This window comes from Lontra canadensis, unplaced genomic scaffold, assembly GCF_010015895.1.
Source record: "Lontra canadensis isolate GAN:19392208 unplaced genomic scaffold, GSC_riverotter_1.0 scaffold66, whole genome shotgun sequence".
In the NCBI taxonomy this organism is placed as follows: Eukaryota; Metazoa; Chordata; class Mammalia; order Carnivora; family Mustelidae; genus Lontra; species Lontra canadensis.
In genome coordinates, this window is record NW_022631060.1 from 6,831,330 (window position 1) to 6,857,797 (window position 26,468).

Here is a 26,468-nt window from a genome sequence, read left to right on the forward strand (position 1 = left end):
AAAAAAAGTAATAATTGGAAAAAGGCTTCCATCGCTATTGTTCACAGCTAGTTTCTAGAAGCCAAGAAAAACCTTGTTTTAGTCCCCAAAGTACCTCACTTTTATCAGCCATGTATTTCTTAACATTTATTATGCACCTACTGTGTGCCTGACACTGCGGATTCAGGGGACGACTCGCCCACTCCTGACACCCACGAAAGGAGCTTACTGTACTCACAGGAATACGGAAACCGTCCTTCCCCTCTTTCTTACTCCTGGTTTTATTTTTTATTTGTCACTTATTTATTTATTTTCCAAGAGAAAAATCCAGGACCCAAGAGTCACTATTGTGCTAGATATGCAAAAAGAAAACTAAAGGCCAGAAAGGGATACACAACAATAGCAGCTTTAGGGAGCAGTGTTACGAAGTGTTACACTTAGAGTCCCCCGCATTCTCCGAGCCCCGCAATGCCGTTACCGTACTACAGCTTTAAGCGGGTTGGGTGGGGGAACACAACCACGTGGGAAGGCCAGTCCAAATCCATTCAAGGACAGGACTGCTAGGGACGCCCCGCCCGGCCCCGCCCGGCCCCGCCCAGCCCCGCCCGGCCCCGCCCGGCCCCGCCTGGCAGACCCTGGCCCCGCCTCTCCGATAGGCCTCCCGGGACCTCCCGGGTCAGACCCGCCCCTGGTCACACCCGCGCGCTCTGCCGCTGCGCAGACAACCAATCACAGGCCACCTCTACGTTTAGTCCCTTTTTGGCGTCTGCCCTCAGCCAAAATGGCGCCATCTCGGAAGTTGCCGAAGCGCTAGAAGTTGCCGAAGCTGGTCCGGAAGCTGCCGAAGGAGTCCGGAAGTTACCGAAAGAGAGCAGCGGGGAAGGATGGCGGATATCATCGCAAGACTCCGGGAGGACGGGATACAAAAGCGTGTGATACAGGAGGGCCGAGGAGAGCTCCCCGACTTTCAGGATGGAACCAAGGTTCGTACGTAGCCCCCCTTTCCTCAACCCTTCTGCGGCGCGGTGCGCATGCGAGGCGGGAGGAGGCCTTAGGCGAGAGGTTGCGCATGCCCAGATAGCGGCGGCCGGTGACTCTACTGCTCACATGCTGAGCTCGACGCTGGTTGGTTTGAATTTAAGTAGGGGGTGAATTTGGCTGTGGGTGCCTCGCCCCGTGGCTTGGCCATGTGGCCGCATTGGTCCGGGAAGCCGTCAGTCATCCTCGGAAGGTTGAGGGGGTTTGGCTTCAGTGTTTGCACACACCGGGAGCTGGAGGAGACCCAGAGCAGGAGACCTGGGACCTGGGAGGTGCTCCGGGACTGGGGAGGAGGCCCCGGGGCCTCTGGGTTGCAAGGTTCAAGTTCTTTTATACATGGGAGGGCCTTCTGAAAACACTTAGAGCGCCTCCCATTGTTAGATGGGGAAGGTGAGGCCCTGGAGTGCGCAAACCCATTTCCAGAGGTCAGGTCTGCCAGACTGGAGCTCGTCGGCAGGGGTTCGTACTGCTCTCGGTGATGTTGCTCAGGACAGATATGGGCTGGGAAATCAAAGACCCCACCACCTTCCTCCTTTGTCTACCCAGGCCTCTCCAGCCCCAGCCTCCTACAGGCTTCCCTGTTTCTGCTCGTGCAGTTCCCTTCTCCTGGAGGGCCTTTCCCAGTTGCCACTTGTCTGGAGAGTCAGGAGCTTCCCAGGGGCAGCCCCTGGGCCCAGCAGAGCAGTCACACAGAACATGCATATTGAACGAATGACCAAAGATCCTGGCCTAGACTGGGACACCAAAAGCCAGAGCGTCTGTGAGTGAATTCATTGTCCTCGAGTTACCAAGGTGGGGCAGGTAAAGATCCTAGGCTGGCCCAGTGCGAGTGCCCTGAGAGCAGAGGGAAGCTGCATTGTTCTGGCCATCCGGATCTTTTCAGTGTGGAGAGAAGAAGTGTGGGTGTGTGCACGCCCCCAGGGGCTGGGGGTGGGGGTTTGATGGCCTTGAAGAAGGTCCTGGCAAAGGAGATCCTCGATGGAACAGACCCCATAAGGAGAGACATCATAAAGATAGTGAAGATAGGAGAACAGTGGCACCAAAAACGAAGGACAGGTAATACCAGATAACAATCCCCAGTGTAGACTGAGGGCTCACAGTGAGCCCTGAGCTCAATACCACACAGGTTTATTTCCTTTGATCCCCACGATGCAGGATGGGTACTATGGGGGCCTCCACTGTACTGATTTGGAAACAGAGTTCAGGGGTGCGGCCTGGTGTGGTGGGCAAGAGCGTGGGCTTCTCTACCTATATCCTGCCAAGCGTTCAGTCTTCAGATCTCTTCTCTCTGCACTCACCCGCAGATGCTCTCCCCAGGCTCATCCCTAAAAAACCCTCCATGCCTGGACTACTCCCCCATGTATATTTCTGTCTGCACCTCTTTCTTAAACCTGATATCCAGCTCCCAACTCACCGTCACCCCTTGGATTTCTGGTTGGCTGCTCAGACTTGACTTTCTGTGTCCAGTCCTTGCTCCATCTCGGTGAAGGGCACATTTGGCCTTCTGATTGCTCAGGCCAAATCCCTCCCATTCTCCGTGGCCCCTCTGTTCTCTCATGTCTTGGGAATGCACCCAGGATCTGACCATTTCACACGGTTTCTCCCATTGCTGTCCTGGTCCACGCCTCTGTTGTCCCCCCCAGGCCTACAGCTCTCACCCTCCTGCATCTGCTCTCACCCCCCTGGATCCTGTTCTCTCATCTTGGCAGCACTGGAACCCAGGTCAGATCCTGTCCCTCCTGTGTGTGGAGCCACCCAGAGGAAAAACACAACGTCCTCACCACAGCCTCCAGGCCCTGCAGGATCCGTCCCCTTGACTCCGATGACCCCGCAGTGCCCCCCTCCCCTCGTTCACTCTGCTTCTGCCACACTGGCCTTGATGCCTCTTGAACACACCACACCATCCCCTGCTGTTCTCTTGGCCTAGAAGGCCCACACCAGTGTCCTAGCCCAGCCTCTGTCTGGCGTGCTGTCTCTCCTCCTGTCTTCAGATTGCTGCCTAAATGTTGCCTCCTCAGGGAGTTCCCACCTCCCGTGTATAATGTGGCCTGTCTTACTCTTACTCTTACTCGCTGTATTTTGTTTTCTGATCCATAGCCCCTAGCTCCACTGTCCACAGTGCACTGTTTTGTTTTGGCTTCATCTCCTTCCTCTAGAAGTTCCACGTGAACTCCGTGGGCTTGGGAACTTTTGTCTTTGTTTACTGCTGTGTCTAGCACAGAGCTCAGGCCCATAATATGTGCTCAGTAAATATTTGTTTGAAAGAACATTTGGTGCCAGAGTGCTTGGGAGCCCAGCCTGTCCACCCCCTATCCATGTGACTTGGGCCCCTCACTTCCCTCTCTGTGACTTAGTTTCTGCCCCTGGGCAGTGGGGTAGAGGTCAGGTGGTGACTCTTGGGCAAGTCCTGTGCCCTGTGCTGTCTGCAGGCTCGGAGCCAGGCTTGTCCTTGGGGGCTTGGTGAGAGCCCGCGCTCTTGTCTTATCCCACATGTGGCCTGCAGGCCACGTTCCACTACCGGACACTGCACAGCGACAAGGAGGGTACTGTGCTGGATGACAGCCGGGTGCGTGGCAAGCCCATGGAGCTCATCATTGGTAAGAAGTTCAAGCTGCCTGTGTGGGAGACCATCGTGTGCACCATGCGTGAGGGGGAGATCGCCCAGTTCTGCTGCGATATCAAGGTACCTGGCGTCCACTGCCTGTGGTGTCTGTCCTGCCATTCCCTCTTCATCCCAGAGCCTGTGCCCTAGCTAGGCCGCCACCAACTCCCTCCAGGGCGTCACACCAACAGGACCTTGGGGTCCTGGCCTCTTCTGCCTTTTCCTCTTCCTGAGCCAGATGGCAGCCAGGGCACTGGTTCTCAAATGCAAATGACCCGCACAACTGCATCTTTAATCCTCTTGGACCCTAGTCACTGTCAGACTCTCACGTGGCACTGCAGGGTCTGACTCATACCAATTTTCCCCTCCCACTCACCTCCCTGCCTTTCTTTTCCATTCCCTTTTTCTTCATTTTTTAAAAAAATTAATTGTATTTAGTTATTTGACATAGATCGAGACAGCGAAAGAGGGAACACAAGCAGGGGGAGTGGGAGAGGGAGAAGCAGGCTTCCCGCCAAGCAGAGAGCCCGATGAGAGGCTCGATCCCAGGACCCTGGGATCATGACCTGAGTCGAAGGGAGACGCTTAACGACTGAGCCACCCAAGTGCCCCCTTTCCATCCCCTTCTTGGCCAAGATCCTCCCTCATACTTCGGAGTGAATTCCTAGGGTCACAACTCCAGGAAGTCCTCCCTGACTGCTGGTGGTTGGCTTGAAACCCTCCTCTGGTCCTCTAACCCCTCATGCCCTGTATGGCAAGATCTACCTGGGTCTCAGCTACTGCAGAGCAGGGACTGGACCTGTTTACCTTTAGCTCAAAACGCTCAGCACCAAGACTTGGGACTTGTTTGCTGGCGAGACAGACGTTACTCTAGGAATCTGCCCCCATATAGACAGTAGGGGCAGTGAGCGGAGCTGGTTGGACTGGGGTGGGGGCAGTCTGGTTTCCACCATCTGAGCAGTTATTCCTAGTGGAAGGTCAAAGGCTCGGTCCTCTATGCCTGGAGGTTTCTGCCAAGGGCTTTGAGTTGCTACCTTGGGCCCAGACCTGAGATAGGCCCCGAATGGGATGGGCTGGGGCAGGAGAGAAGGAAGAGACGCTAAGAACAGAATGTGGAGGGAGGGACCTCAGTGATGGCGAGAAGTCCAGCTTGTGGGCTACCCTTGGGGAGGAGGAGGAGAGTCCACTGAGCTTGGAATGTTGAGGAAGCTGGGTTGACTGTGACAGGCGTGTTCGTGTCGGGCATGGCAGGGGTGCTTGGTTGGGTGGCCAGAAAGTGTGGCAGGAGCTGGGGACTTCTCCAGAACAGAAGGCTGGGATGCCAGAGGATTCCTGAGAGAAAAGCCCTCCTGCGTGTTGACAGGGCGGGGCCTGAGCCAGTTGCTGGCTCTCTCTGGGCTTCAGTGTCCTTTCCCAGATGGTGATGCGGCAGGGGCTGGGCCCTCTTGGGCGTGGCAACCAGGCAACCCACTCGCCTTTCTGCAGCACGTGGTCCTGTACCCGCTGGTGGCCAAGAGTTTACGCAACATCGCGGCGGGCAAGGACCCCCTGGAGGGCCAGCGACACTGCTGTGGCATCGCCCAGATGCACGAGCACAACTCCCTGGGCCACGCCGACCTGGACGCCCTGCAGCAGAGCCCCCAGCCTCTCATCTTCGACATTGAGATGCTCAAGGTGAGAGGCCACTGAGCCCTGGGGGCCTCACGGCAGGAACAGGCCCGGACTGCCTGCCCGGGGCTGTGGGCTCTGTGGACGGACTGCTGGGTGGGGAGGTCGGAACAGGCAGGTACCAGAAGGCCTGGCGGGACTCCAGCAGTCCCCGAGGGTCCTGCCCCTGCCTCCAGAGGTCTCTGTGAGGGCGGGCTTTTTGCCGCCTTGTTTATGGCTCTAGTCTGGGAAGCTGGGTGGTGCTGGGCAGGTAGGAGGTGCTACGTAAACGTTTGTCGAGTGATCAGGGAATGAACGAGTGGTTCCGCTCCTGGTGTCCGGGGCCCAGAGGCTGAGAAGCTGAGGTGCCCCCTGACGAGGGCCGCGCTCTGGCAGGTGGAGAGCCCCGGCACGTACCAGCAGGACCCCTGGGCCATGACGGATGAGGAGAAGGCGAAGGCAGTGCCGGTCATCCACCAGGAGGGCAACAAGCTGTACCGTGAGGGCCACGTGAAGGAGGCCGCTGCCAAGTACTACGACGCCATCGCCTGCCTCAAGAACCTGCAGATGAAGGTGCGGCCCGGAGGCGGGGGTGGGGGGGCGCGGGGAGGGGGAGCCTAGGAACCCGGCCCTAAGCAGCTTCTGCCCTCTCCCTGCCCCCATGTCCCCAGGAGCAGCCTGGATCCCCTGACTGGATCCAGCTGGACCAGCAGATCACCCCACTGCTCCTCAACTACTGTCAGTGCAAGCTGGTGGCCCAGGAGTACTACGAGGTGCTGGACCACTGCTCGTCCATCCTCAACAAGTACGACGGTGAGCGCCGGTGTGAGCCCAAGCACATGTCCTCCACCTGGGCGGGGCTCTGGGCTCCGTGACGCCAGTGACAGAGGGATGGTGGTGTGGGGCTCGGGGTGTGGTTGGCATCGTCAGTTAGGAGGGGTCTGACCCGGGAGGGGGCCCCAGTGCCAGAAGTCAGGCTGGGCGGCGGGCTCGTCCCCCCACCCCCCGCCCTCATGCCTTTGCATGCCTGCTGCCCGCCGGTACCCCTGCAGACAACGTTAAGGCCTACTTCAAGAGGGGCAAGGCGCACGCGGCCGTGTGGAACGCCCAGGAGGCCCAGGCTGACTTTGCCAAGGTGCTGGAGCTGGACCCCGCCCTGGCGCCCATCGTGAGCCGGGAGCTGCGGGCCCTGGAGGCACGGATCCGGCAGAAGGACGAAGAGGACAAGGCTCGATTCCGGGGCATTTTCTCCCACTGATAGGGCCTGGCCAGCCCTGCCTGGCCTGCCTGCCCCGCTGCTGCCGCCACTGGCCCCCCTGCCCCCGCTGCATCCCGCTTCCCTGTATATAAAGGCCGTATTTATCTCTTCGTGGACCTGCCGAGCTAATCCATTGGGGGAGCCGGGCTGATCACCTTGCATTTCCTGGTACTCAGGTGGTTTGGGGAGGCAGAGGCTTGGGGTTCTGATCCAAGCTTCCCATTTACCAGCTCCAAGACCTATCTAGGCCTCAGTGTCCCCAACAGAGATGAGGAAGAGGATCTCGGTCTCAAAGGAAGTGTTTTCTGCTGGCCAGGGCCCAAGTGCCTGGGGGCCTTCAGTCTTCAGGGGGAGACAGAGGCACAGCCGGGAGGGCCCCCTAGCGTAGCTCCCCTCCAGCCTCTGGTCCCGTGGTCTCTGCTTCTGGAGGCAGAGGTGTCAGCCAGAAGCTGTCTGGGCCCCTGAGAACTAAAGGGCTGACCCAGGGCGGGAGGGTGGGGTGCAGTGGCCTGACTACAGGAGGAGGCCTCATGTAGAAGGGAGGACAGAATCCTCCAGAAGACCTCCAAGGCCCGGGCCCCCACCCTGGCCTTGCCCCTAACCCATGCTATGACCCTGGGCGCATCCTGGCCCCTCTGGGCCCTTCGGTGTCCCCATCAAATTGGAACCTGGGCTCGGCTGCGCTGCGGTGCCCGGCAGGTGAGTGGTCAGTGGGTTACAGGTGGTTTATTTCCATAGATTTACACACGCTGGAAAAGCCTCTGGGCCGCTGCCGCTCCCTCTTCCCCACCGAGGCTAGGTGCCCCCGACATGAAAGGGAAGTAACACTGAGGGGCAGAGAAAGATGCAGTTTGTGGGGTTGGGGGGGCCGAGGGCCCCCCAATCCCTGGCATGTGCCACCTGGGCCCCTTGCGTCCATGAATAAATAACTCAGGGCCATCCACAGTGCGGGCCTCACTCTTCGCTGTCCAACTTGAGGCTGATGCTCCGGGCCTTGCCTCTGGCCAGGGTGGTGGGCGGTGTCCCCGGGCCCTCACGATCCACCTGGCTGGGGCCCCTGGAGCGAAGCAGCTGGCTCTGCTTGCGTAGGAAGTCCACGGGGGCAGCCCCACCGTAGCTGCTCTTGGCCAGGGCGGCCCTGGAGGGTCCCGTGGGGGCATGAGGGTGGGAGCCTGCCTCCAGCTGGCCCAGGTGGGCTACGTAGCCATCTGACAGGAACTGTGGGCAGAAGTGGGCAGGGATGAGGGCATGGCTGGTCTCAGGTTCACATGCATCCCTTGCCTGTGGAACCCCCACCCCCACCGCGCAGGCTCCTGGGGCAGTGCTGGCAGCATTCTAGGCCGGGCACAGTCTGACCCGGAGCCTCCTCTCAGCAGCTGGAACCCCAGATTGGCAGCCAGAGCGCCCTGGCTTTCTTCCTCACTCTGCCCCTTTCTGGCCTTCAGTTTCCTGAGGTCTTGGTAGGAAAGAACAGCAACCGACGTTCAGTAACCGCTTGCTTTGTTTTCAGCCCTGTGCATGTTTTGTGATGTCCCTGAGAGCTGGGGAGCTTGGTGCCAGTCCAGCATTTCCGTTCTACAGACAGGAAATTGGGGCTCACAAAGCTCAAGGTCCATGCCCAGGGCCAAGCCAGAGGGAACCAGCGCTCAAGGTCTTGGGCACACTCCGCCTCTGTCATCCATCCTGGCCTGCCCAGCAACTCCAAGCTGTTCACGTCCCTATCCTAGGAGGAGCCCAGTCCCCTGAGGCCAGCTGGCTCTTTTAGAGTGGTCCCCTCAGGTGCTTCATAGCACAGGTGGTCCTGGTGGCCTGGGACCCAGGCTCTGCTGCCTGTCGGCCGCCCAGTCCCCGCCTTCCCTCGGCCCTCACCTGGCACTGAGCTTGCAGCTTCCGCACCGCGCGGCCCACGATGTAGGTCTGGCTCGGGGGCAGGCCCAGTGCCGCATACACGGCCACATCTTTGGGGGACCCATAGCCAGCGACAATGTTCAGTTCCACCTGTGTTGGGAGAGGCCAGTCAACCATCCTGGTGCATCTGCCAAGCGTCCGGAGTTAGAGGGTATTGAGGGCGGGACTCGTCGGACTGAGGTGGGGCCACAGGGTCCCATCTCCAGGCCCCTGAGCTAGCCACCAGGCCCCTGAGCTAGCCTAGTGGGTAGAGAGGACTAGGGGTTTCTCAGACCACTAGGAGGCCGGGCCATAGGGCCCTCTCCAGCCAGTTAGGGTCCTGGGCTGTGGGGGTGGGACCGGGTGGGTCTCTGCAAGTCCTATAGCCCAGGGAGGGGGCGGAGCCGGACCCTCCCCTCCCCCTTCCCTTTCCCAGTCTCACCTCCTGCACCAGGCTCTGCAGAAACATCGCCTTTTGGCGCAGTGGGTCATGGGTGAGGCCATCACAGAAGGAGACAACACCGTGAGGAAAGTTGTGCTGCGACAGCCAGGCCACCACCCGGTGCTTCTGCATATCAGGCCGGCCGGTTACGTAGACGATCAGGTAGCCGGCGTCCTGCCAGTGCCTGCAGGTTGGGATGGAGGTCAGCTCCACGGGCGGGGTTGCGGCTGGTCACAGCAGCCAGCATGGGGGGCGGAGGGGGGGCTTCTCCTACCTGACCACGTCCACAGCGCCGGCGCGCACCTTCGGGTCGCTGCCCATGATGGAGACGCTGGCAGTGAAGGAGCCGTCAATGCTGAAGACCACGGCTTCGGTGCCGCGGGCCACCACGGTCAGGCAGCACTCGGCGTACGTGTGGTCGCCCCTGTGGCCCACGTATGGGGTGAGCGGCATGGGGCAGGCGAGGCTTGGCAGAGCCCCAGCCCGCGGAAGCCCGGCCCACCCGGCGCTCACCTGACCACCATGCGCACCGGGTAGACGCCGATGCCCAGCGCGCGCTCGAGGGGCACTGGGAAGGTGAGGCGGCCGGAGCTGTTCGTGACCTCCGTGCCGAAGTGGATCCACTTGCCTGACAGTGGCTGCGTCATGATGTAGACGTCCACCTGATGGGGAGAGCGGCCGAGAGGGCCCGTGGGCCTCAACCCCACGCACCCCCGGACCCTGAGTGGAGGAGGGTCTGGGCGGGCTGTCGTTGGGGGTGGAGGGACCAAGAGTTCCCTGTGGGCGAGGCCGGCTCGACAGGCGCGGGTGTACCCGGGGCCCAGGCCGCCGTGTCCTGACCTTCTCTCCTGTGAGCGTCACCACGTCCAGGGGCCCGTACATGAAGCGCCCGTTCAGCACCTGGGGGCGGCCCTCGCACACGACCGTGTCGTTTGCCCGGTGGTTGGAAGTGACGTTCTGGCGGGAGAAGACGGCGTGAGCCCGCAGCCCAGCCGGGACAGGGATGCCGGAGGAGCTGTTGTGGGGGACTCGCGCCCAGGCAGGGGCGAGGCCCAAGTGGTGGGCGCTTTTCCGACCCGACCTGAGGTTGGGGGTGCGTGTAAACTGCGGCTCCCAGGGGACGGAGCCGTGACAGGACGGGATTCAGAGGGTGAGGCTCGGTAGGAGAGGGGAGATCGGATGTCCCAATTCCCGAAGAAAGGGGAGGAGATTCCCAGTCTCCAGGGGCGGGGCTGAGGCCCGAGGAGGCGGGGCCAGGACTACAGGGGGGCGGGGCGGCACCCGGGAAGGTGCTGGGCGGGGATGCTGGGGAGAGACAGCAGGGTCTGGCCCCTCAGGACACGAGGGGCAGGGCACATACCCTGATCTTGACCTGCGTGCGTTTGCGCTGCCACTTCTCCCTGGGGAAGGCCGGGCTGTAGATGGACGGCTCCTCGCATTCCGTCAGCTGCGGCTGCTCCTTCTCGATCACCTGTGCGCGTGGGGCCACGTGAACAGGGAACCTGGGGCTGCACCTCCCCTGGCCCGCGGCTCCCCCGGTCCAGTTCTCATCTCCCACCCCGTATCCCCGAGCCCACCTGGCGCAGGATGAAGGCCACCACATCAGCCGACTCCCAGTAGCTGGCGTGGAAGAGGTGGGGCAGCGTGACGGTGGGGAAGGCGGTGAGCGCCTCGGGGCAGTAGAGTGAGTAGTCAATCCGCTTCGTCCCCCACCAGCGCTCGAGGACTGCACGGCCACGTTGGGCAGTGAGTCAGGGGTGGCCTCCCACCTCGTGCCCACGTGTCTGGCCCCCGGGTGCTCTTTCCTCCCTCCTTCCTGCCAAGCCTGCTCTTTGCCAAGTCCAAGGTTGGGTGCTGGGGCCCTCTCATCCCAGGGCAAGGCTGTTTCAGCTGGGCTTCCGGAGGTAGAAGTGCCACCCCCGCGGCAGGGTGGCTGGTTGACTTACTCTTAACCACCTCACCGGTGGTGCTGGGGGCAGCCGGCTGGGCCGCTGGATCGGAGCCTAACTCGCTGCCCTTCCAGAAGGCACCGCTGGCAGAGGTGGGCGTTGAGGGCACCAGCATCTCCAGCTCCTCCAGAAAGAGGCCTGAGTGTGTCTGCAGAGTGTCAGCTGGGGGATATGGGCCAACCTGAGCAGCGGTCAGAGCCAGGCTGCCCTCCTGTCTTCCTACCTAGGGCTTCCAAGGCAGCTTGGCCCCCCACACTACACCATCTCCCCTGCCAGCCCTCCCTGGTCAGGTCTTGGCTGAGGCTGAAGTGCCCCACAATTGGGTGGAAATGAAGAGTGGGGGCCTTGTCTCCTCTTAGCTCCTGCTGACGGCCCATTTGTATTCCTTTTAGAACGTCTGCTTCCACCGCTCCGGCACAAGCCCATTCGTCTCGTGGGGCCACATGGGTACCCACTCGCATGCATATGGGTACGTGCCCCACGATGATACGTGAACACAAGTGTATATGGACAAGCTGTGCACCCCTCCACGCAGATACGGCAGTCCCCCTCATTGCGGCTGTTCCCAGACACTAGCTCCCCAGCACCACTGGCTCCTCTCTCTAGCCCAGCCATCACTACTGCCCCCTGCTTCTTGGCAGAGAATGTCAGAGGGTCTTGGGGATCCAGACCTCACAAAGGGCCTCCGTGGTCTGGGGATTGGTGACATGAGAGCTCATCAATGATGGAGGAACCAGCTCATGTCTTCTTGGGGGAGGGGAGCCCATTCCCATCCCTCCCGGTTGCTTCCCCACTCCTTCTCCCCTTTATCTTGGCTGGGGGCATACCCAACAGCAGGGATGAGCCATCTCCGAGGGGGAACTTCTGGTAGCGGGGCACGGCCAGTGGGGCGATAGCTTGGAACTTGGGGGCCAGCAGGGGCTCAAGGCGGGAGGCGCAGGGGTCGGCCGCGTGGAAGAGGTTGTAGATCTGCTCACAGGCCGGGCGCATCTGGGCCACTGGAACCCAGAAGATGAAGAAAGGAGGCGGTTCAGCTGGGCATACTGGGAGGCAGGGGGTGTGGGACGCAGCACCTGATGGGCTATGTGACCCAGAGCCAGCACTTTCCAAACTGCACTCCCCGGGAGGTTACCAGGGTCCCGGGAAAGTGACACAGGTGTCTTGGCTAAGAAGAGATCAGACCCTTTATCTGCTGACGTGATTCGGGATGACGTATTTTCCCTGCCTGTCAGAGCCCTTCTCAAGTGGAGCATCGTGTATGGGCTTGAGTTCCTCCTGGTGCACTTCGGGAAACTTGGCCTTGGCAAGTCCCTTCTTTCTGGGCCTCAGGTTCCCCTTCTCTAGCCAGCATCTTAGTTGGTACAGTGGGGTGTGGCAGTACTGCCAGCATCTCACGGGGGACAAAAGAGCTGGGGGGGGGGCAGATGGAGAAGAAGGTGCGGCTCCCACCCCCAGCCCGAGGGCTCACCCTCCAAGGCGGGCATCACGGTTTTGCGCAAAGCCAGCACCAGGCCCAGCGGGGAGCCAAAGAGGAAGAAGCCGGAGACCTTGAAGTCAAGGCGGGCAGCGCTGGTGGGGCCATCGGGAGCCTCAGAAGTGGCAGCAGGTGGGCAGGAGGCTGTGCTTGCCCGCCTGGGGTCCCCGGAGGAGGTGGTTGGGGGGGCTGCCTGCAGGCTGGGGCGGGGGGAGGGGTGCTCAGTGCCACTGCCTCCACAGCCCAACACGAGCCCAGGGCGTGGGTTATGGCACAGACGTGTCACCTGTTCTGAGGGCCCTCGGGCTCAGGACTGGTCATGTCACTGGGGGTGCGCTGGGCAGGCAGGACTGAGGGTTCTGGGCTGGCCCGGCCCAGCCCCTCCAGCCCATCTGCCAGGGGGTCCCGCACTGGGCCGACCTCCGGGGAGAGCAGCTCATTGGTCTAGACAAAAATAGGGGACAGAAATATCCTTAGGGTTGGAGACGATTCAATTTCTACTGATTTGGAAGTGAGGAGAGAGGCTTGGAGGTTGACAGGGCCTCCAGGAAAGAACTCGGGGCAGAGCCCAAGAGGGGACGGCACAAGGCAGCAGGGGAGCTGCCTGAAGAGAAGTCATTTTGCGGGGGACAGAGACCTAGAGCTGGCGAGACACCCGCCTCCCGAGCAGGCAGGGCTTGGCCCCACTGACCATGCTCCCACGGCGGCTGCTGCCCCGGCTCCCCGTGCCCACGCTGGCACTGTGGCAGAGGGCGTCAAAGCCCAGGATCCCGCCGACGCCGTCTCCAATCAGCACCACCTGTGTGGGGAGAGTGGCGCCCTCAGGAGGGGCTGCAGCAGAGGCCGGCAGATGGGGGGCTCCAGCAGCAAGCTTCCCAGGGACATCCCTAAGGCCTGACCTGCCCGCAGAAGCCAGCCCCCTCAGCTGAGCGCAGGAAGGCAGCATAGGCCTGGTTGGTGCGGGCGATGACAGTGGCCACAGCGCCCTGGTATCGGGAGGACGAGGTGGCCAGCAGTGGCAGCGCAGCCAATGGAATGTGGTCCTGGGAGCGGGACAGGCTGTCGCCATCGTGGCTGTAGGGGCTCAGGCTGTGGGAGGAGGGGTGGTGGGTGGGTGGGTAGGAGGGCCTCTAGCCCCTCCACTGCCCCCCTCCAAGTCCCCTTGGCCTGGTGGCAAGTCCTAGCACTGTGGGGAGCCTTTGTGGGAAGCAACAGCACCCAAGGGGCCCTTGTGGCGGAACCATTGACTAGAAACTGGAGTTGGGCTGGGTGGGTGACGGGCCCAGCGGTCGGCTTCCTGGCCTCCTCCCCCTTTCCTCCTGGGCCCTCTTTGGTCCCGGGAGCCCCATGCGATCTGCACCTTGGAGACCCTGGCTGTCCCCCACCCTTCAACCCCTGACCAGTACTTGGAGACAAGGGCATAGGCAGCAGCGCAGATGGGCGGGCAGGGCACCAGACGCAGTGCCACGTGGCCCAAGGCCTCAGGGAAGTGGACTCGTGTGACAGCCTCAAAGGCCAAGCTCAGGGTCTGCACGTCTGCCTGCTTAGAGTTGGCATCTCCGGGGCCCGAGTCCAGGATGTTGCCGCTGTGCAGGATGAGGAAGAGGGCGTGGACTGCGCATGCCTCGGCCCCCAGCTCCCCGGCTCCATCTGGACCCTGTGGGGCACAGTGGGGTGCCAGGGGTGTCAGACCAGTAGCCTGCCTGGTGGGCAGGGAGGGGCAGAACTGCAGATGTGGGGTAGCTGACCAAACTCACCTCTGAGTCCCTGGGTGCTCGGGCCCCATCCCCAGTGTCTTTGGTGGCCTCAGTTCCAGGGTCTGTAGGACATGGGGAAGCGAGTGAAGGAGGCTGAGGAGCCCTGTGGGGTTCCCTTCATCTGGCACTCCAGATACCCCTGCTTTGCTGTCTGCCCAAGCAAACCCCCCATCTTCCTCTGTCCTCCCTCATCAGGCTCTCATGGGTCATTTCACATTTCTGGGCCTTTGCACATGCTGGTCCTGCTACTATCAGGGATGCTTCTCCCCACAATGCTTGTTGGCCTGGAAAATTCCTTCTAATCCTGCCCTGTCCCATACAGTAGCCACCAGCCACGTGTGCCTGTTTAAACTGAAATAAATTAAAATACAATACAGTACAGTACAAAATTCAGCGCCTCGGTCTCACTAGCCACATTTCAAGCACTTAGAAACCACATGTGGTCAGTAGCTAGAACATTTCCATCATTGCAGAAAGTTCTGTTAGAGCTAATCCAATCCTTCAAAATCCCGCCTAGACAGGGTGCCTGGGTGGCTCAGTTGTTATGCGTCTGCCTTCAGCTTAGGTCATGATCCCAGGGTTCTAAGTTCCAGCCCTGCATCAGGCTCCCTGCTGGGCGGGAAGCCTGCTTCTCCCTCTCCCACTCCCCCTGCTTGTGTTCCCTCTCATGCTGTCTCTCTCTCTCTGTCAAATAAATAAAATCTTAAAAAAAATAAAAATTCCCGCTTAGACATCACCTCCCACGTGAAGCCTTCCTGGACTCCAGATTAATTCCTTCACGTTTTGGGCTCTGTCTGAACTTGGAATACAGCCTAACCATCAATCTATCCACCCCTCCTCCACTCACTGTGAGCACCCTCTCTGGACTGACTTTGATTCAGGACCCCGTTAAGCTTAAGACCGCGTGGCTCTCGGAGCGTCCAAGGCATACAGGGTGCTGGTGGCCGGCAGTCTTTACCTGGTGTCCCCTCGGCCTCCATGGGGGAGGCGAAGGCGTCGATGAAGTCATTGGAGTTCCACTTGGTCATCTCCTTGGGGAAGACCTCATCACTGTCCGAGAAGCCTTCTGAAAGGACGAGGGGCTGTGTCACGGGGCAGTGGGAGCGCTCAGGGACACCGCCACCCCCGGCAGGGCTGTGGTGCTGACCATGGGCGTCAAAGAACTCGTCCTCGGAGCTGTTCTCGGAGTCCCGGGCGATGTTCTGCATGCGCCACTCAGACAAGCTCTGGGGAGACACGCCCCCTGCAGGGCCATATCCCTTCAGCCTGGGCGTCCGGCCTGAGGGTGGCTCCTTCCCGCCTCTGGGCCCCAGCCTCACCTCCGTGCTGGGATGAGTAGGAGGAGCGGGAGGAGGAGGACCACTGCTTGCCGAAACTGGCATCAGGTGAGGCATCAGGGCCGGAGGGTGCCTCAGGCCCGTCGGGCGTGCCGGCATGGCTGGCCGCAGCCCGGGCCTCGACGCTAGGCTTCCCTGGGGCCTGGGCCCCCGGCCCCTCGCTGCTTGAGTTGCACGTGGACATGCGCTGTGCCAGCATGCGGGCGGTCTCTTCCTCCAGCGCCCGGATGTCGGCCATGCTCAGCTCCGTCCACTCGTCCTGCCAGCACCAGGCCTGGCGGTGGGCCCGTAGCATCACCCGTCGCAGACCTGCAAGTGCCCAGGCATCAGAACCGTACTGCTCCCTCGAGTCTGAGTTTCTCTGCCGCTGCCACGGGGTAGCCACAAGCCCGGTCCTCTCCACCGGTCATGGCTGCCCTGGGCACACCGCCCACCCGGAGCCAAAAGGTAGGGCAGGGTGAGGGCCATCCAGGAGATGGGAATAGAAACTGGCGCGTTTGTCTTCTGGCTCCACCCCCTCCCTCCATCCCTGCCTCTTTTATCCCTCTGGACACCCCACTCTGAGCACAAACCCCATGGTGACAACCTGGGAAGCTGGGACCAAGGCTTCTCGCTGCCTTTCTCACTAGCTGCCTGCTGACTTCTTCAGAGGAGTTGACAACTAGGCATTAACAGTTAATGAAATTGTTGATAGTTAATGAAGGTGTTAATAGTTAATGGAAGTGTTGGTACTTAATGAAGTTTGTAGCGAAAGATGATACCCATTCTGGGGTATTTTCATCTGGAGCAGAGGAATAAAGTTAGAAACTTCAATACCTAGGAGATAAACTAATAATGGTTGGGTTATAATTATAAACTTCTGGAAGGAAATCGATCAGAATCTTACCAGCGGTTCCATGTGGATGGTTTCATTTTCTTATTTGTGCTTTCTGGTATTTTTACAAATGCAAGCCACGGAGCCTCTTACTATTCTCTAAGCTAAATTTCCTCATCTGGTTTGCAAAATGGGACTAGCGTTCTTACCTTGCAGGGGTGTCACGGGGGTTAAAGGAATCCTGGCAGGATTAAGTGATTAGCCAGGCCCCTCCCATGTCGTGGATCAAGCTCAGTCAGTCCTAGTTCTTAATGCCTGGCCCAGCCTCCTGCACGCTCACAGAAGGGAGAACTAAGGTGCAGAGACCGGAAGCAGCTCACTGGAGGTCCCATGGAGCCCAGACCCCTGGACGCTCCATCCGAGGATTTCCCTACCAGCAGGCAGCCCACTGTCAGAGCTGGGGGACAGGTGGGGCTGAGCTGCAGGCACCGTGGGGTTAGAAACAGGACTCCTGGATCCCGGGCCAGAGCATGGAGCCGTGGGAGCTGGGAGTGGGAGGGACCCCAAGAATGGCGGCAGAGCCCCAGGCTTAGTCTGTACTTGTGTGTGTTGCTGGTTAGGGCTGCTGACCCTTTTGACAGTTTCTAAGTCTCCCTTGGTCCACAGAACTTTGGAGAACCCTGGAAGCTTAAGGGATGAAAAGCAGCCTCTCTGGATGTCAGAGCCCGCGTGGACCTCAGAGATCATGTCCCCAGCTTCTTGCCCTCCTGACTCTTACCTATGCCTCGAGGCCAGGCCCCCCCCGAACCCCAGCCGGGCTGGGCTGCTCCCCTCTGCTTCAGTGCAAAATCGGATGGAAATGATGCCTTTTTGCTTCTGCGTCCCCAGTCGCCTGGGAGCATTCCAGGCTCAAACACGGGGGGGTCTGGCGCATGCTGGGTCAAGGGAGCCTCCTGCGACGGGGTGCTCACCGACATCATGGATGAACTGCTCAATCTTGGCCTGCATGCCCCAGTAGCGGAACTCAACCTTGCACAGCTTATAGGCACACATGAGGGGCCCTGTTTGGGCCGCTGTGCGTGCCCAATCATCAGCCAGCGGTCCTCGGCCAGTCTTGGCCGAGCGATACAGCCGAGGGTCCTCTTCTGCTTTGTACTCTCCTGGGGCCACTGCATCCCGCACAATGTCTATGGTGTCTAGAGGGAGAAGTTCCAGTGGCACTGGGTCACACCAGCCCCCTCCCCACCTTCCCTGCCCTGGGATAGGGAGGACAGCCTTCCATGGCCAGGAAGCCGAGGCTAGGAGAGAGCCTGCGGCTTGTCAGGGGCTGCCCACTGAGGTGGCAGGTGGCCTGAGAGGGGCTTCGGAGTCCCCCCACTGGCCCTGGACCTCACCCAGGATGCGCTGTCTCCTCTCAGCTCCACTCAGGTTGAAGACATTGGGCTGCTGCCCACCATCAGGCAGGTAATATGTCTCTATTTCAATGGAGAATTTCTCCACAAAGGGGCAGGTGTACCTGGGCACAGGGCAGGGGTGATGGTCATTACTGTGCCCACCAGGGCTGCTCTCCTTGTCACTCCAGGCCTGCCCTCCCCCGACTCACCGTGTTCGGGTGTAAGGATAGGCATTCCAGGATTCCTCTTCCACTTGCAGGGCAGCCTTGGGCAGCAGTGCCCGGAACCAGCCTGGGATGTGGGAGCCCACGTGGTACACCTTGTGTGTGTACTGCCCGCTGCCGCCGGGCCCATCCGTGTAGGGCCGGTTGGCCAGGATCTCCACACCACTGCCCTCACCGCTTGACTCCTCCCGGCTCTTTTTCTGCACCAGGAAGGGGGGAGTGGGCAGAGCAGAAAGGGCAGCTCAGCCCCCGCTGAGCTCCCGGAGGTACCCAGCTCAGCCTGGCCCCCTGCACAGTGTCAGAGCCCTAGCCACAGCCTTTCCACCTCCCCGAAACCTGACCCTGGTCCCCTGCAGTTCCCGGAGGTCAGGATCACAGCTGCTGTCCAGTCCTCCATAGGGCCTGCAGCCCGGCACTCACTCATTCACGTAGTGATTGTCTGCTATGTTCCAGGCATATTGGGATTACATTAACTGGGATCTGCTGTTGAGGAACAAAGCAAAGATCCCTGCCTGTCCTGTGGGACTTCCGTCCCAGTTCAGAGAGGAACTTAACAGAAGCAAAGGATATGGTATGTTAGAAGGGGTAAGTGTTATGGGAAGAAGGAAGTGTAGGCTAGGGTCAGGGATATCGGGTTGGGATTACGATTATGACAGGATGATCAGGGAGAGCCTCATGGAGAAGATAACGTGATCTGACAGTGTGAATGTAATATGACTTGAAATGGGGGAGGTAGATGTGGGGTGTGGATGGGGGCTGGGGGGAACTATTCCAGGCAGGGGGGATGCCAACAGAAGCTTCTGAGGCGGGAGTGTGCCTCCTGTGCTCCAGGGGCAGCAAGGAGGCCCGGGAGGGTGGCCTGGAAGAATCCAGGAGAGTAAAGGGGATCTGCACTTCTCTGAGAACCTGACCCCAGTCCCCTCCCTCTCTGGGACCCCAATACCAGCTCCTGCCACACCCCTTGTAGCTTGAGAGCACTCATATCCTGCCTGTTTATAGCTCCGGAGCCTGAACTTGGCCCATTCAACCCTCTGAGGCCAGATCCTGGCCGTTTTGCCTCTTGAGACCCTAACCCTCATTTCTGGGGAACACAGGCCTCCCTGAGGCTCTGAACCGTTTTCCCTCCCTGAGAGCCTGCCCCGCTGCATTCTTCTTCCCAAGCCTGGACCCCTACCTCACCCTCTTGGGTCTCTGCCTGCCCCTCTCTGTCACAGTTTTGGGGTCTGACCCTTATTCCCATTTCCCTGACCATCTGGGGTTGTAAGGATCGTGCACCCTCTGGGGACCCCCCTCCCAGGCTTCTCTACCACCTGGCACCCTTCCTGGCTCCCTGCCTCTCATTCTTGCCTGCTCATGCACTCCTTTCCCTCCCGCAAGGGGTTACGATTCTAAGGAGGATTAAAGGAGATCAGAAGTGGGCTGAGCATCAACCAGGGGCCAAACACTTGGGGGATGGGGAGGCACCACTAGGCCCTTCTGCCCCTTTCCCCACAGCCATCCCCTCCCCACCCCCTGCACTGGAAGGGGGATTTCTCTGTCCTCCCCTAGGCTCTGAGTCCTTGCAAGCCCCAGAGCGGGGTTGATGGGGGTTGAGCTGGGCCCACCCCTCGTCCCAGGTGCGGCCTGCGCGCTCCTGCCACTACCCCATCATGAAGTGTGGCCCCCTTGGTCTCCTGCTTCCCACCGCCCTCACCTGGATCATGTAGAGCTGGGCCACCTGGTACTCATCCAGGCTCATGGGCAGCAGAATGTGGTACTCCTTGATGAGCATCCTGAAGGTGCTCGGCCGGCCGCGCGCGGCCTCCGCTCCGCCTGGCGCAGGGCACGGCGCGGCAGTCAGTGCGGGGCGGCGGCGCGCGGCCCTGAGCCCTGCGCGCGGGCGGGAGGGCTCGGGCCGCGGGACCCCATGCCTGGGCCCGCTACGCGGGAGGCAGAGGCGAGCCCAGCGCTGTCGCCAGCGCCGCCGGGGACCGCGAGCCGCAGCGAGGCTGAGAGCTGACCTCTTTTCCGCGCAGCCCCCGTCCCCCGCCCGCCCGTCGCCATGGCAACCGCGCGCTGACGCGGGCCCCCCGGAACGGCGGGCGCGGGCCGGCCGGCTAACGGGCCACCTTCGCCTCTCCAGCCGTGGCCGTGGCCCAAGCCCCCTCCAAATCTCTCGGGGACCCACCCCCAGGAGCCACCGTTCCCTCCTTCCTGGCCCGCCTTCCACGACCAGCCCCTGGGGGTCCGCCCCCTGCACCCCGTTTCCCCCACTTGGCGGGGTCGCATGTCCCCCACTCCCGGACATCCATTTAGAACCTTGTCCCCCGGGGTGTCTCTCCGCAGAGCAGTTCCGTGCGCCCCTCCTCTGAGCGTCTGTCAGTGTTCCCCACCCCCCGCATATGAACCCACCTTCCAGGACCACATAACTAACCCCTCCGACCCCCAGATCTGCCTTCCCTATCCTGGCCCGCAGCCCAGTCCTCGACTTCCCCTCCTCAGCATCCTTCCTGGACCCCTGGCACTCGTCTATGCAGCTACCCCATCATCCTTCCCGGGGTTGACCCCTCTTCGGGCTGAGGCAAGAGTGGCTCCACTGGGTATCCCACCGGCCCCCACCCTGGGAGACCCGCTTCGCCCACCTGCGCCCCGGTTCCGCTGCGGGCACCCCTCCCACTCCCCACCTCGCACCCAGCGAACAGGCGAGAGGCCCCATTGTCCCCACTTCCCTCTGCTACCCGGCGTCCCCGTCCCCTGCCGTGCTCTTGGCCCGCCCGCCAACGTCCCGGCTCACCTCTAGTTTAGGGCGGGCACCCCTCACCCGGTACGGGCGGGGGCGGACGGGTCGTGGGTCGGAGCCCGGAGCGCCCCCGGCCCCAGCCTCGGGTTCCAGCAGTGGCCGGACCCTCTGGAGGCGCAGCGAGGGCCCATGGCCCCGACCTTCCTCCGGGTCCGCCCGCCGGCGCCCCTGCCGGCCCTCCCCGAGGCCCGCCGCGTCACTGCGGCCGCCCCGCCCCTTTCCTGGGCCCGGCTGGCCCTCCCCACTCCTGCGGGGTCCCGGCCGCCCCGCCCGCGGCTGCGGCGGCGGAGGGCGGCCCCCGCCTTCCTTACCCAAGCCGGCCGGCCGGGGAACAGGCAGTTCTCTGATCGCTGGCGCTTTTTTACTCCCTCTACTCTTTGGGATCCCCTAAGCTCTCATAGTTCCCTTCCCTACCCTCGGCCAGCCCTCCCCGGGGGCCATGGAAAAATGGCAGGACCCCATCCCCATTCTCCCCAGCCCTCGAACCTGAAACCCAGGGTAGGGGAAATGCCCCAGCCTGCAAAGTCTGGCAAGAAGCCGCTGGTCTAAGGCTTGCCTCTTCTGAGGGGCCAGGGTTCCAGTGCCCCAGGCTTCTAGGGTCATTCAGCTACACATTCAGGTAGAGAGTTGCAGTCACTCTGAATCCCCAGTCTGGCCCCTAAATGGGGCCCCATGACTTCCCACTGATGCCTTCCGGGTCCACAAGTCTGGCCAACCAGACCCCGGGCAAAGGCTGAGACACCTGAGGGCTGGGCTCATTGGACCACACCCAGCCAGCTAGTAGGTGCTGGGATGGCAGCACCGAGCTGGGTCTCACCCCTGCTGGAAGCCAGTCCTCTCCCCTTGGCTCTGCTTCCCACGTGCTGGGGAGAAGGAGGCAGCAGTACCCCCTCTCCTCTGAGGGGTCAGGATGTATTCAGAGCCTCCCAGGGCTGACTCGGAGTTTAAGACGTTAGGGCATTAAGGCATGTGAGGGCCTGCCTTACACGAACTGACATTTCCACCCTGCCAAGCATGACTGCCAATCCAAAGAACCCTCTAGGCCCAGGCTGGCCACAGTGCCCTCCAGCTGTGAGGCTGCAAAGGCCTTGCGCTGCCCCCTGGTGGCAGCACGTGTAGGAGGGGCGGGCTCTCAGCTACGGGAGCTCAACCCTTTCCACTACTTAAAACTGGGAAGGCTGAGGGCTGGAGCAGGTCAGGGTCCCCACCCAAGTCAATGAAAAGCAGGGGCCAGGCAAGGCCAGGGTCAGTAACCCTCTCTCTCCCACCACTGCACCACCCCTTTCCCCTCCCCAAGTCTCCCCTTTCCCAATTTCTTCCTGGCTTAGAAGTACCACACTCAGAAAGACTAAGAGGTAGAGAGAACAACTTCAAATTATCTTTTATTTATACAAAAAGGGTGTATTTAGCAAAAGACACTGAAAAAAGAGTCGCTATGGCCCAGGAGACAAGGCAGGGAGGTGACAGGCCTTCGGAGGCCCTGCTCAGGGAGGAGTCTGGGAAAAGTGATGGAAGTCCTGGGTAAGTGCTGAGTGGTGGGGGCCACAGAAAGAGCAAGCTCCAGCTGGATCAACACTGTTGGCAGGTCATGGGTGGGGCTCACAGTGACCTCGCTGCTGACTCTTGACAGAGTCCCAGTCAGTGCTGTGGACTGGAGTGAGAGCCGCCCCCTCGTTCCTGGAGGGCACCCACCAAGGGACACAGGACAGGAAGCCCAGGTTGGGAAGTGCAACTCAGGGTGAAGGCCAGGGAGAAGCAGGTGCTCTGCAGTGGCCAGGAAAGGTCCAGACGCGGTGGCGGACTTGCGTCCTGTTACGTGCGGGCGTTCCGCTCTGTCTCTGCCAGGCACTCTCTGACTAGGGCCCGGGCATGGATGATGCCTGAGGTGGGGATGGGCAAGGAACATACAGCGACCCTCCACAGTCCTACTCCCACCCTCCAGAGGAAAACCCCTCCCCCCTCACCCTTTCAGGGAAAGGGACCAGGACTATAATCTAATGAGGGGCCTAGTGAAATGAGCGGTTTGGCTAATCCTTAAATTTAAAGACAAATGTCCTGGTCCTTCACCGAAAACTCGCTCAATTTTAATTCCATCCTAGACACCGTTCTGGATAGTGGACACTGGCCATCGTCTAGGCTTGGCTCAAGTGGCCTCCAGATGTCCTTCCTTCCCTGAGGAGGGATTGTCCTGTTAGCTTCCCGAACAGGGAGGGTGGAGGCCGGAGGCCTCACTTACCTCTCTTCAGGCGCTCCATGGCGCTCTTGCTGCCAGCATAGGTAGGCCGGATCTCTTTGCCCATCTCCTCTATGACTGACAGCAGGTCTGTGTAGGTGCTCTGGGAGCCCTGGGCTCCGGGTGGCTTCATCGCCTATGTCAAAAGAGGACAGGGCGATGAGCTCGGGCCCCGAGGGGACCTCCAGTCCCCATCCATACGTAATCCTTCGCCCCCACTCACCTGCACATAGCCCATGGAGGGCGGTCCAAAGTCGTTAAACAGGGGTCTGAAAGGGGCAGCGGCTCCCGGCACCGAGCCCGATGGCGATGGGACACTTCCGGCTGCAACATGCGCGAGTAAGAGGTCAGCGCGGGGCTGGGACGCCTCTCCCCAGCGTTCCAAGCCCCCGACCGGATTCGCCCGATTCCCTCCAAAGGGATGCTTCACTCCCGGCGCTCAACTTCAGGGACAAACCCCTCCCCCTGCGCTCCACCAACTAGCCCACACGTGACCACGCCCACTTCATAGGCCAGCAAACTGATGCTCCGCGAGGGTAGGCGGCAGGCCCGGGGGTGCAGAACTCAGGCCGTCTTCTCGTCGCGACCTCGACCACCCGGGCAGGCGAGCAGGGGCAGAGCTGGATCCTCACCTGTAGGTACCGGGGTGCCGGGCCCAGGGGTACTGGAGCCGGGGGTGCTGCTGGGGGCGGGGGCGATGGGTTTGTAGGACATCCCCAACTCTTGGGTGCGGCGGACGCCGGCCGGCCGCTCCTCCGGGGTTGGCTGCTTGGCCGCTCAGCCGCGCTCTGATTGGTAAACCGGCCGCACGCCCCTGGTAAATAGAGCCCAGGCCGGAAGGGCGGGCGGACACGAATCCTCTCTCACTCCCGATTGGTGCGTGAGGATGTCACTCGGGCCTCCTCATTGGCCAAGACCGACCCCAACAGGCCGCAACCGCTGCTGATTGGCCTCCGCCTTTCGGACCTCGCACCTGTCTGCTCCGGATTGGGCGGTAGCTGACGCCCTACGCAATTGGCGAGTTCGCGGTCCGGGCCGGCGCGCTCTCAATCCGATTAGTCCCAAGGCCCGAGAGGCGGGGCCTCGGAAGCCGGGACCCGGGTCTGGACCGCCGCGGTACGCGCGGAGGGCTCTTCCCGGCGCAGGCGCCGTCCTCACGTTCCGCTCCTGCTGCTTTGCACATCAGCTTCGCATCTCCTGGTGTCGGTCCAGCTGGGCCTGCTATCGCTGCCGCCGCCGTCGCCGAGCGCGCCTTTCCACAGCTCTGAGTTCCGGAGGACGCGAGGCTTTGACGTTCCGAGCCCTGCGTCTCACCCCGTGCGCTTTTACGTCACCTTTCACCGGCTCAGCACCCCGATCTCCGGTCTGCGCATGCGCCCACGTGAAGCCTTCGTTTGTTCCTATGGCAACGGGTCCGTCACCGACGCTACAGCTGCGCCTCTTCGCATTTGCCTCATTCCTCCGTCCAGGCTGGTGTTGGGTCCGAGGGCGACCTCAAAGACCCCTCAAGCTGTCCCCCGAGACTCCGAGCCTGAGCCTCCTACAACAGCAGGAGCAGCTCACCTTCGTTGAATACTCGCCGCGCGCCTGGCCTGTACCCGACGGTCCTGGGTGAGCGCGCCGGGTGATGGCTGGAATCTCACAGCACCCCACCCGCGGTTCCCCCCTGGGCAAGTTACCCACCTCGGTACGCTTGCGTTTCCCCGTCTTCGAGATGCGGACGTTAATAATAACTATCTCGCAGTGTTGTTGTATGGATAAATGAGTTCCTAAGAAGCTGTTTTCATTGTGCTCTTTTCTGTCCATTTCTCCATCCAGGCCCCTCCCCTCAAATTTCATTCCTCACGACCCCAGACCTTAGACTCTCCTCCAAACACTAACCCTTTCTCCCAGGCGACTTCTCGAAACTTCTCCGGCCTTGTGTGCCCTTCATGCCCCAGGTCTGTGCATTTCCCTCATCTCCAGGACATTCGTTCATTCATTCATTCATCCAACGGACATTTTCTTTCTTTCTTTTTTTAAGATTTTATTTGTTAGAGAGAGCGAGCAAGAGCACGGACAGGAGGGAGGAGCAGAGGGAGAGGGAGAAGCAGACTCCCTGCTGAGCAGAGAGCCTGATTTGGGGCTGGATCCCAGGACCCTGAGATCATGACCTGAGCTGAAGGCAGACGCTTTACTGACTGAGCCAGCTGGGCGCCCCAGCAGATATTTTCTGACTCCATCCTCCATCCCAGGCCTTGTGCCGAGCACTGATGATATGGAAATAACCTGGCCACGGATTCTGTTCTCAAGGAGCTCCTAGTCTCAAGGAGAGAAAGACGGGAAAGCAAAGACACACTGTCCAGTAAGACAGTGTGGAGACTAGTACAAGATGCATTGGAACTTAGAGGAGCCCGCTTGGTGACATCACAGGAGTCTTCCCAGGGGAGGTGGCATTCAGCTGGTGAAGGAACAAATAAACTGTGATATATCCACAAAATGGACCATTTATTCAGCAGTGGAGGGAAATCATCTGTGTAGCCATGAAAAGACACAGGCATTTTGCTGAGTGAAAGGAGCCAGTCTGAAAAAAAGCCACACGCTGTATGATTCCAACCGTATGACATTCTGCAAAAGACAGACGTATACATAAGGTAAACAAATTACTGGTTGCCAGGGGTGGTGAGGGATAGACTTAAATGGGCAACACGGGATGTTTTTTCTTTTAAGGCAGTGGAACTCTTTTGTATGAATCTGTAATGGTGAATACACGATATTAAGCATTAGTCATAAAGGGTAAACTCTAATGTAGGCAAAATTAAAGAAATGATGGAGGAGGTCAGGGGATCCCAGGATGGAACAGAATGTGACCAAAGGACCAGCCGTATCATAAATGAATGAGACAGCCTCATGACTGGGTGGGGGAAAGAGTGGATGACTAGAGAGTGAATGCAGAGGAACTGCAAGGAAGCACGTATATGTCGGTGAAGGGGTTTCCTGTGGTGTGTGCGTTAGCAGCTCTGAAACCATAGCACACGTCCACCAGAATCAAAAATTAAGTCAGTTAGGAGGGAGGAGTTCTCATCACCGGAATGAGAAGTGACAGGTAAGCAAGGGGAGGAGGCTAGTATGATCTGTGTGATAAGGGGTTGGAACTGGAGATCTTAGTAGGAACCCTATTCGACACAGATAGAGTCAATTGCATACAGAAATATTTTAAAAATTGTATATACACAGATGAGTGTACATACATCTCTCCTCTGTGCTGTGAGGGCCTAGAAGCAACCTAGCACCCAGATCTTGGTTTCTAATGGCATTCTCCAATAAAATGAACCAGAGCTCCTTGGAGAAATGGCTCATTCTAAGACTGGGGCAGGAAATACACAAGATAATCCTGAAGCATCTTATAGTGCCACAACGTAAGAAAATGCTAAAAAACAAAAAAACAAAAGCAAAACCCCGAACCCACCATACTCCAAAACCCCAAATGCCACCACAATGGGTATATGCCAAAGGGACACAGGAGTCAACTGAAAGGGGTCCCAGTGGCCACAGCTGGAGTGATTTGGAAATTTAAAGGTAAGTGTTGGATTATAACTTGTGCAAAATAAATATCTATGAGCCCATACTGATATATATATATATATATATATATATATATATATATATGTATTT

At 60.0% G+C, this 26,468-nt stretch overlaps 3 protein-coding genes across 5 annotated transcripts; 1 reads left to right on the forward strand and 2 right to left on the reverse strand.

Annotated features, from left to right (window-relative positions):
* Positions 1-728: 728 nt before the first annotated feature.
* On the forward strand, positions 729-6,580 carry AIP (aryl hydrocarbon receptor interacting protein). 2 transcript variants are annotated; one of them, XM_032879642.1, is made up of 6 exons: positions 729-962; positions 3,521-3,700; positions 5,105-5,293; positions 5,663-5,839; positions 5,938-6,079; positions 6,319-6,580. In XM_032879642.1, the coding sequence occupies exons 1-6, from the start codon at positions 864-866 to the stop codon at positions 6,522-6,524; spliced, it is 993 nt and encodes a 330-aa protein (XP_032735533.1). In that variant the 5' UTR covers positions 729-863; the 3' UTR covers positions 6,525-6,580. The 2 variants fall into 2 exon arrangements, with proteins under 2 accessions (XP_032735533.1, XP_032735534.1); XM_032879643.1 differs by having other exon boundaries at positions 5,938-6,071; positions 6,319-6,433.
* A 651-nt stretch (positions 6,581-7,231) lies between these two features.
* Positions 7,232-20,759, reverse strand: PITPNM1 (phosphatidylinositol transfer protein membrane associated 1). The gene is made up of 24 exons (XM_032879641.1): positions 20,576-20,759; positions 19,496-19,614; positions 17,788-18,002; positions 17,579-17,700; positions 17,156-17,380; positions 15,353-15,679; positions 15,181-15,276; positions 14,992-15,099; positions 14,034-14,095; positions 13,683-13,933; positions 13,176-13,365; positions 12,968-13,075; positions 12,563-12,720; positions 12,271-12,476; positions 11,630-11,800; positions 10,800-10,964; positions 10,431-10,579; positions 10,214-10,324; positions 9,694-9,810; positions 9,367-9,515; positions 9,128-9,277; positions 8,854-9,037; positions 8,394-8,522; positions 7,232-7,742 (listed from the first exon to the last, which is right to left on the reverse strand). Exons 2-24 carry the CDS (start codon positions 19,571-19,573, stop codon positions 7,479-7,481), a joined length of 3,735 nt encoding a protein of 1,244 aa, XP_032735532.1. The 5' UTR covers positions 19,574-19,614; positions 20,576-20,759; the 3' UTR covers positions 7,232-7,478.
* A 1,178-nt stretch (positions 20,760-21,937) lies between these two features.
* Positions 21,938-23,765, reverse strand: CDK2AP2 (cyclin dependent kinase 2 associated protein 2). 2 transcript variants are annotated; one of them, XM_032879649.1, is made up of 4 exons: positions 23,447-23,765; positions 23,038-23,138; positions 22,818-22,950; positions 21,938-22,461 (listed from the first exon to the last, which is right to left on the reverse strand). In XM_032879649.1, exons 1-4 carry the CDS (start codon positions 23,526-23,528, stop codon positions 22,394-22,396), a joined length of 384 nt encoding a protein of 127 aa, XP_032735540.1. In that variant the 5' UTR covers positions 23,529-23,765; the 3' UTR covers positions 21,938-22,393. The 2 variants fall into 2 exon arrangements, with proteins under 2 accessions (XP_032735540.1, XP_032735541.1); XM_032879650.1 differs by lacking the exon at positions 23,447-23,765 and adding an exon at positions 23,305-23,434.
* Between the last annotated feature and the right edge of the window lie 2,703 nt (positions 23,766-26,468).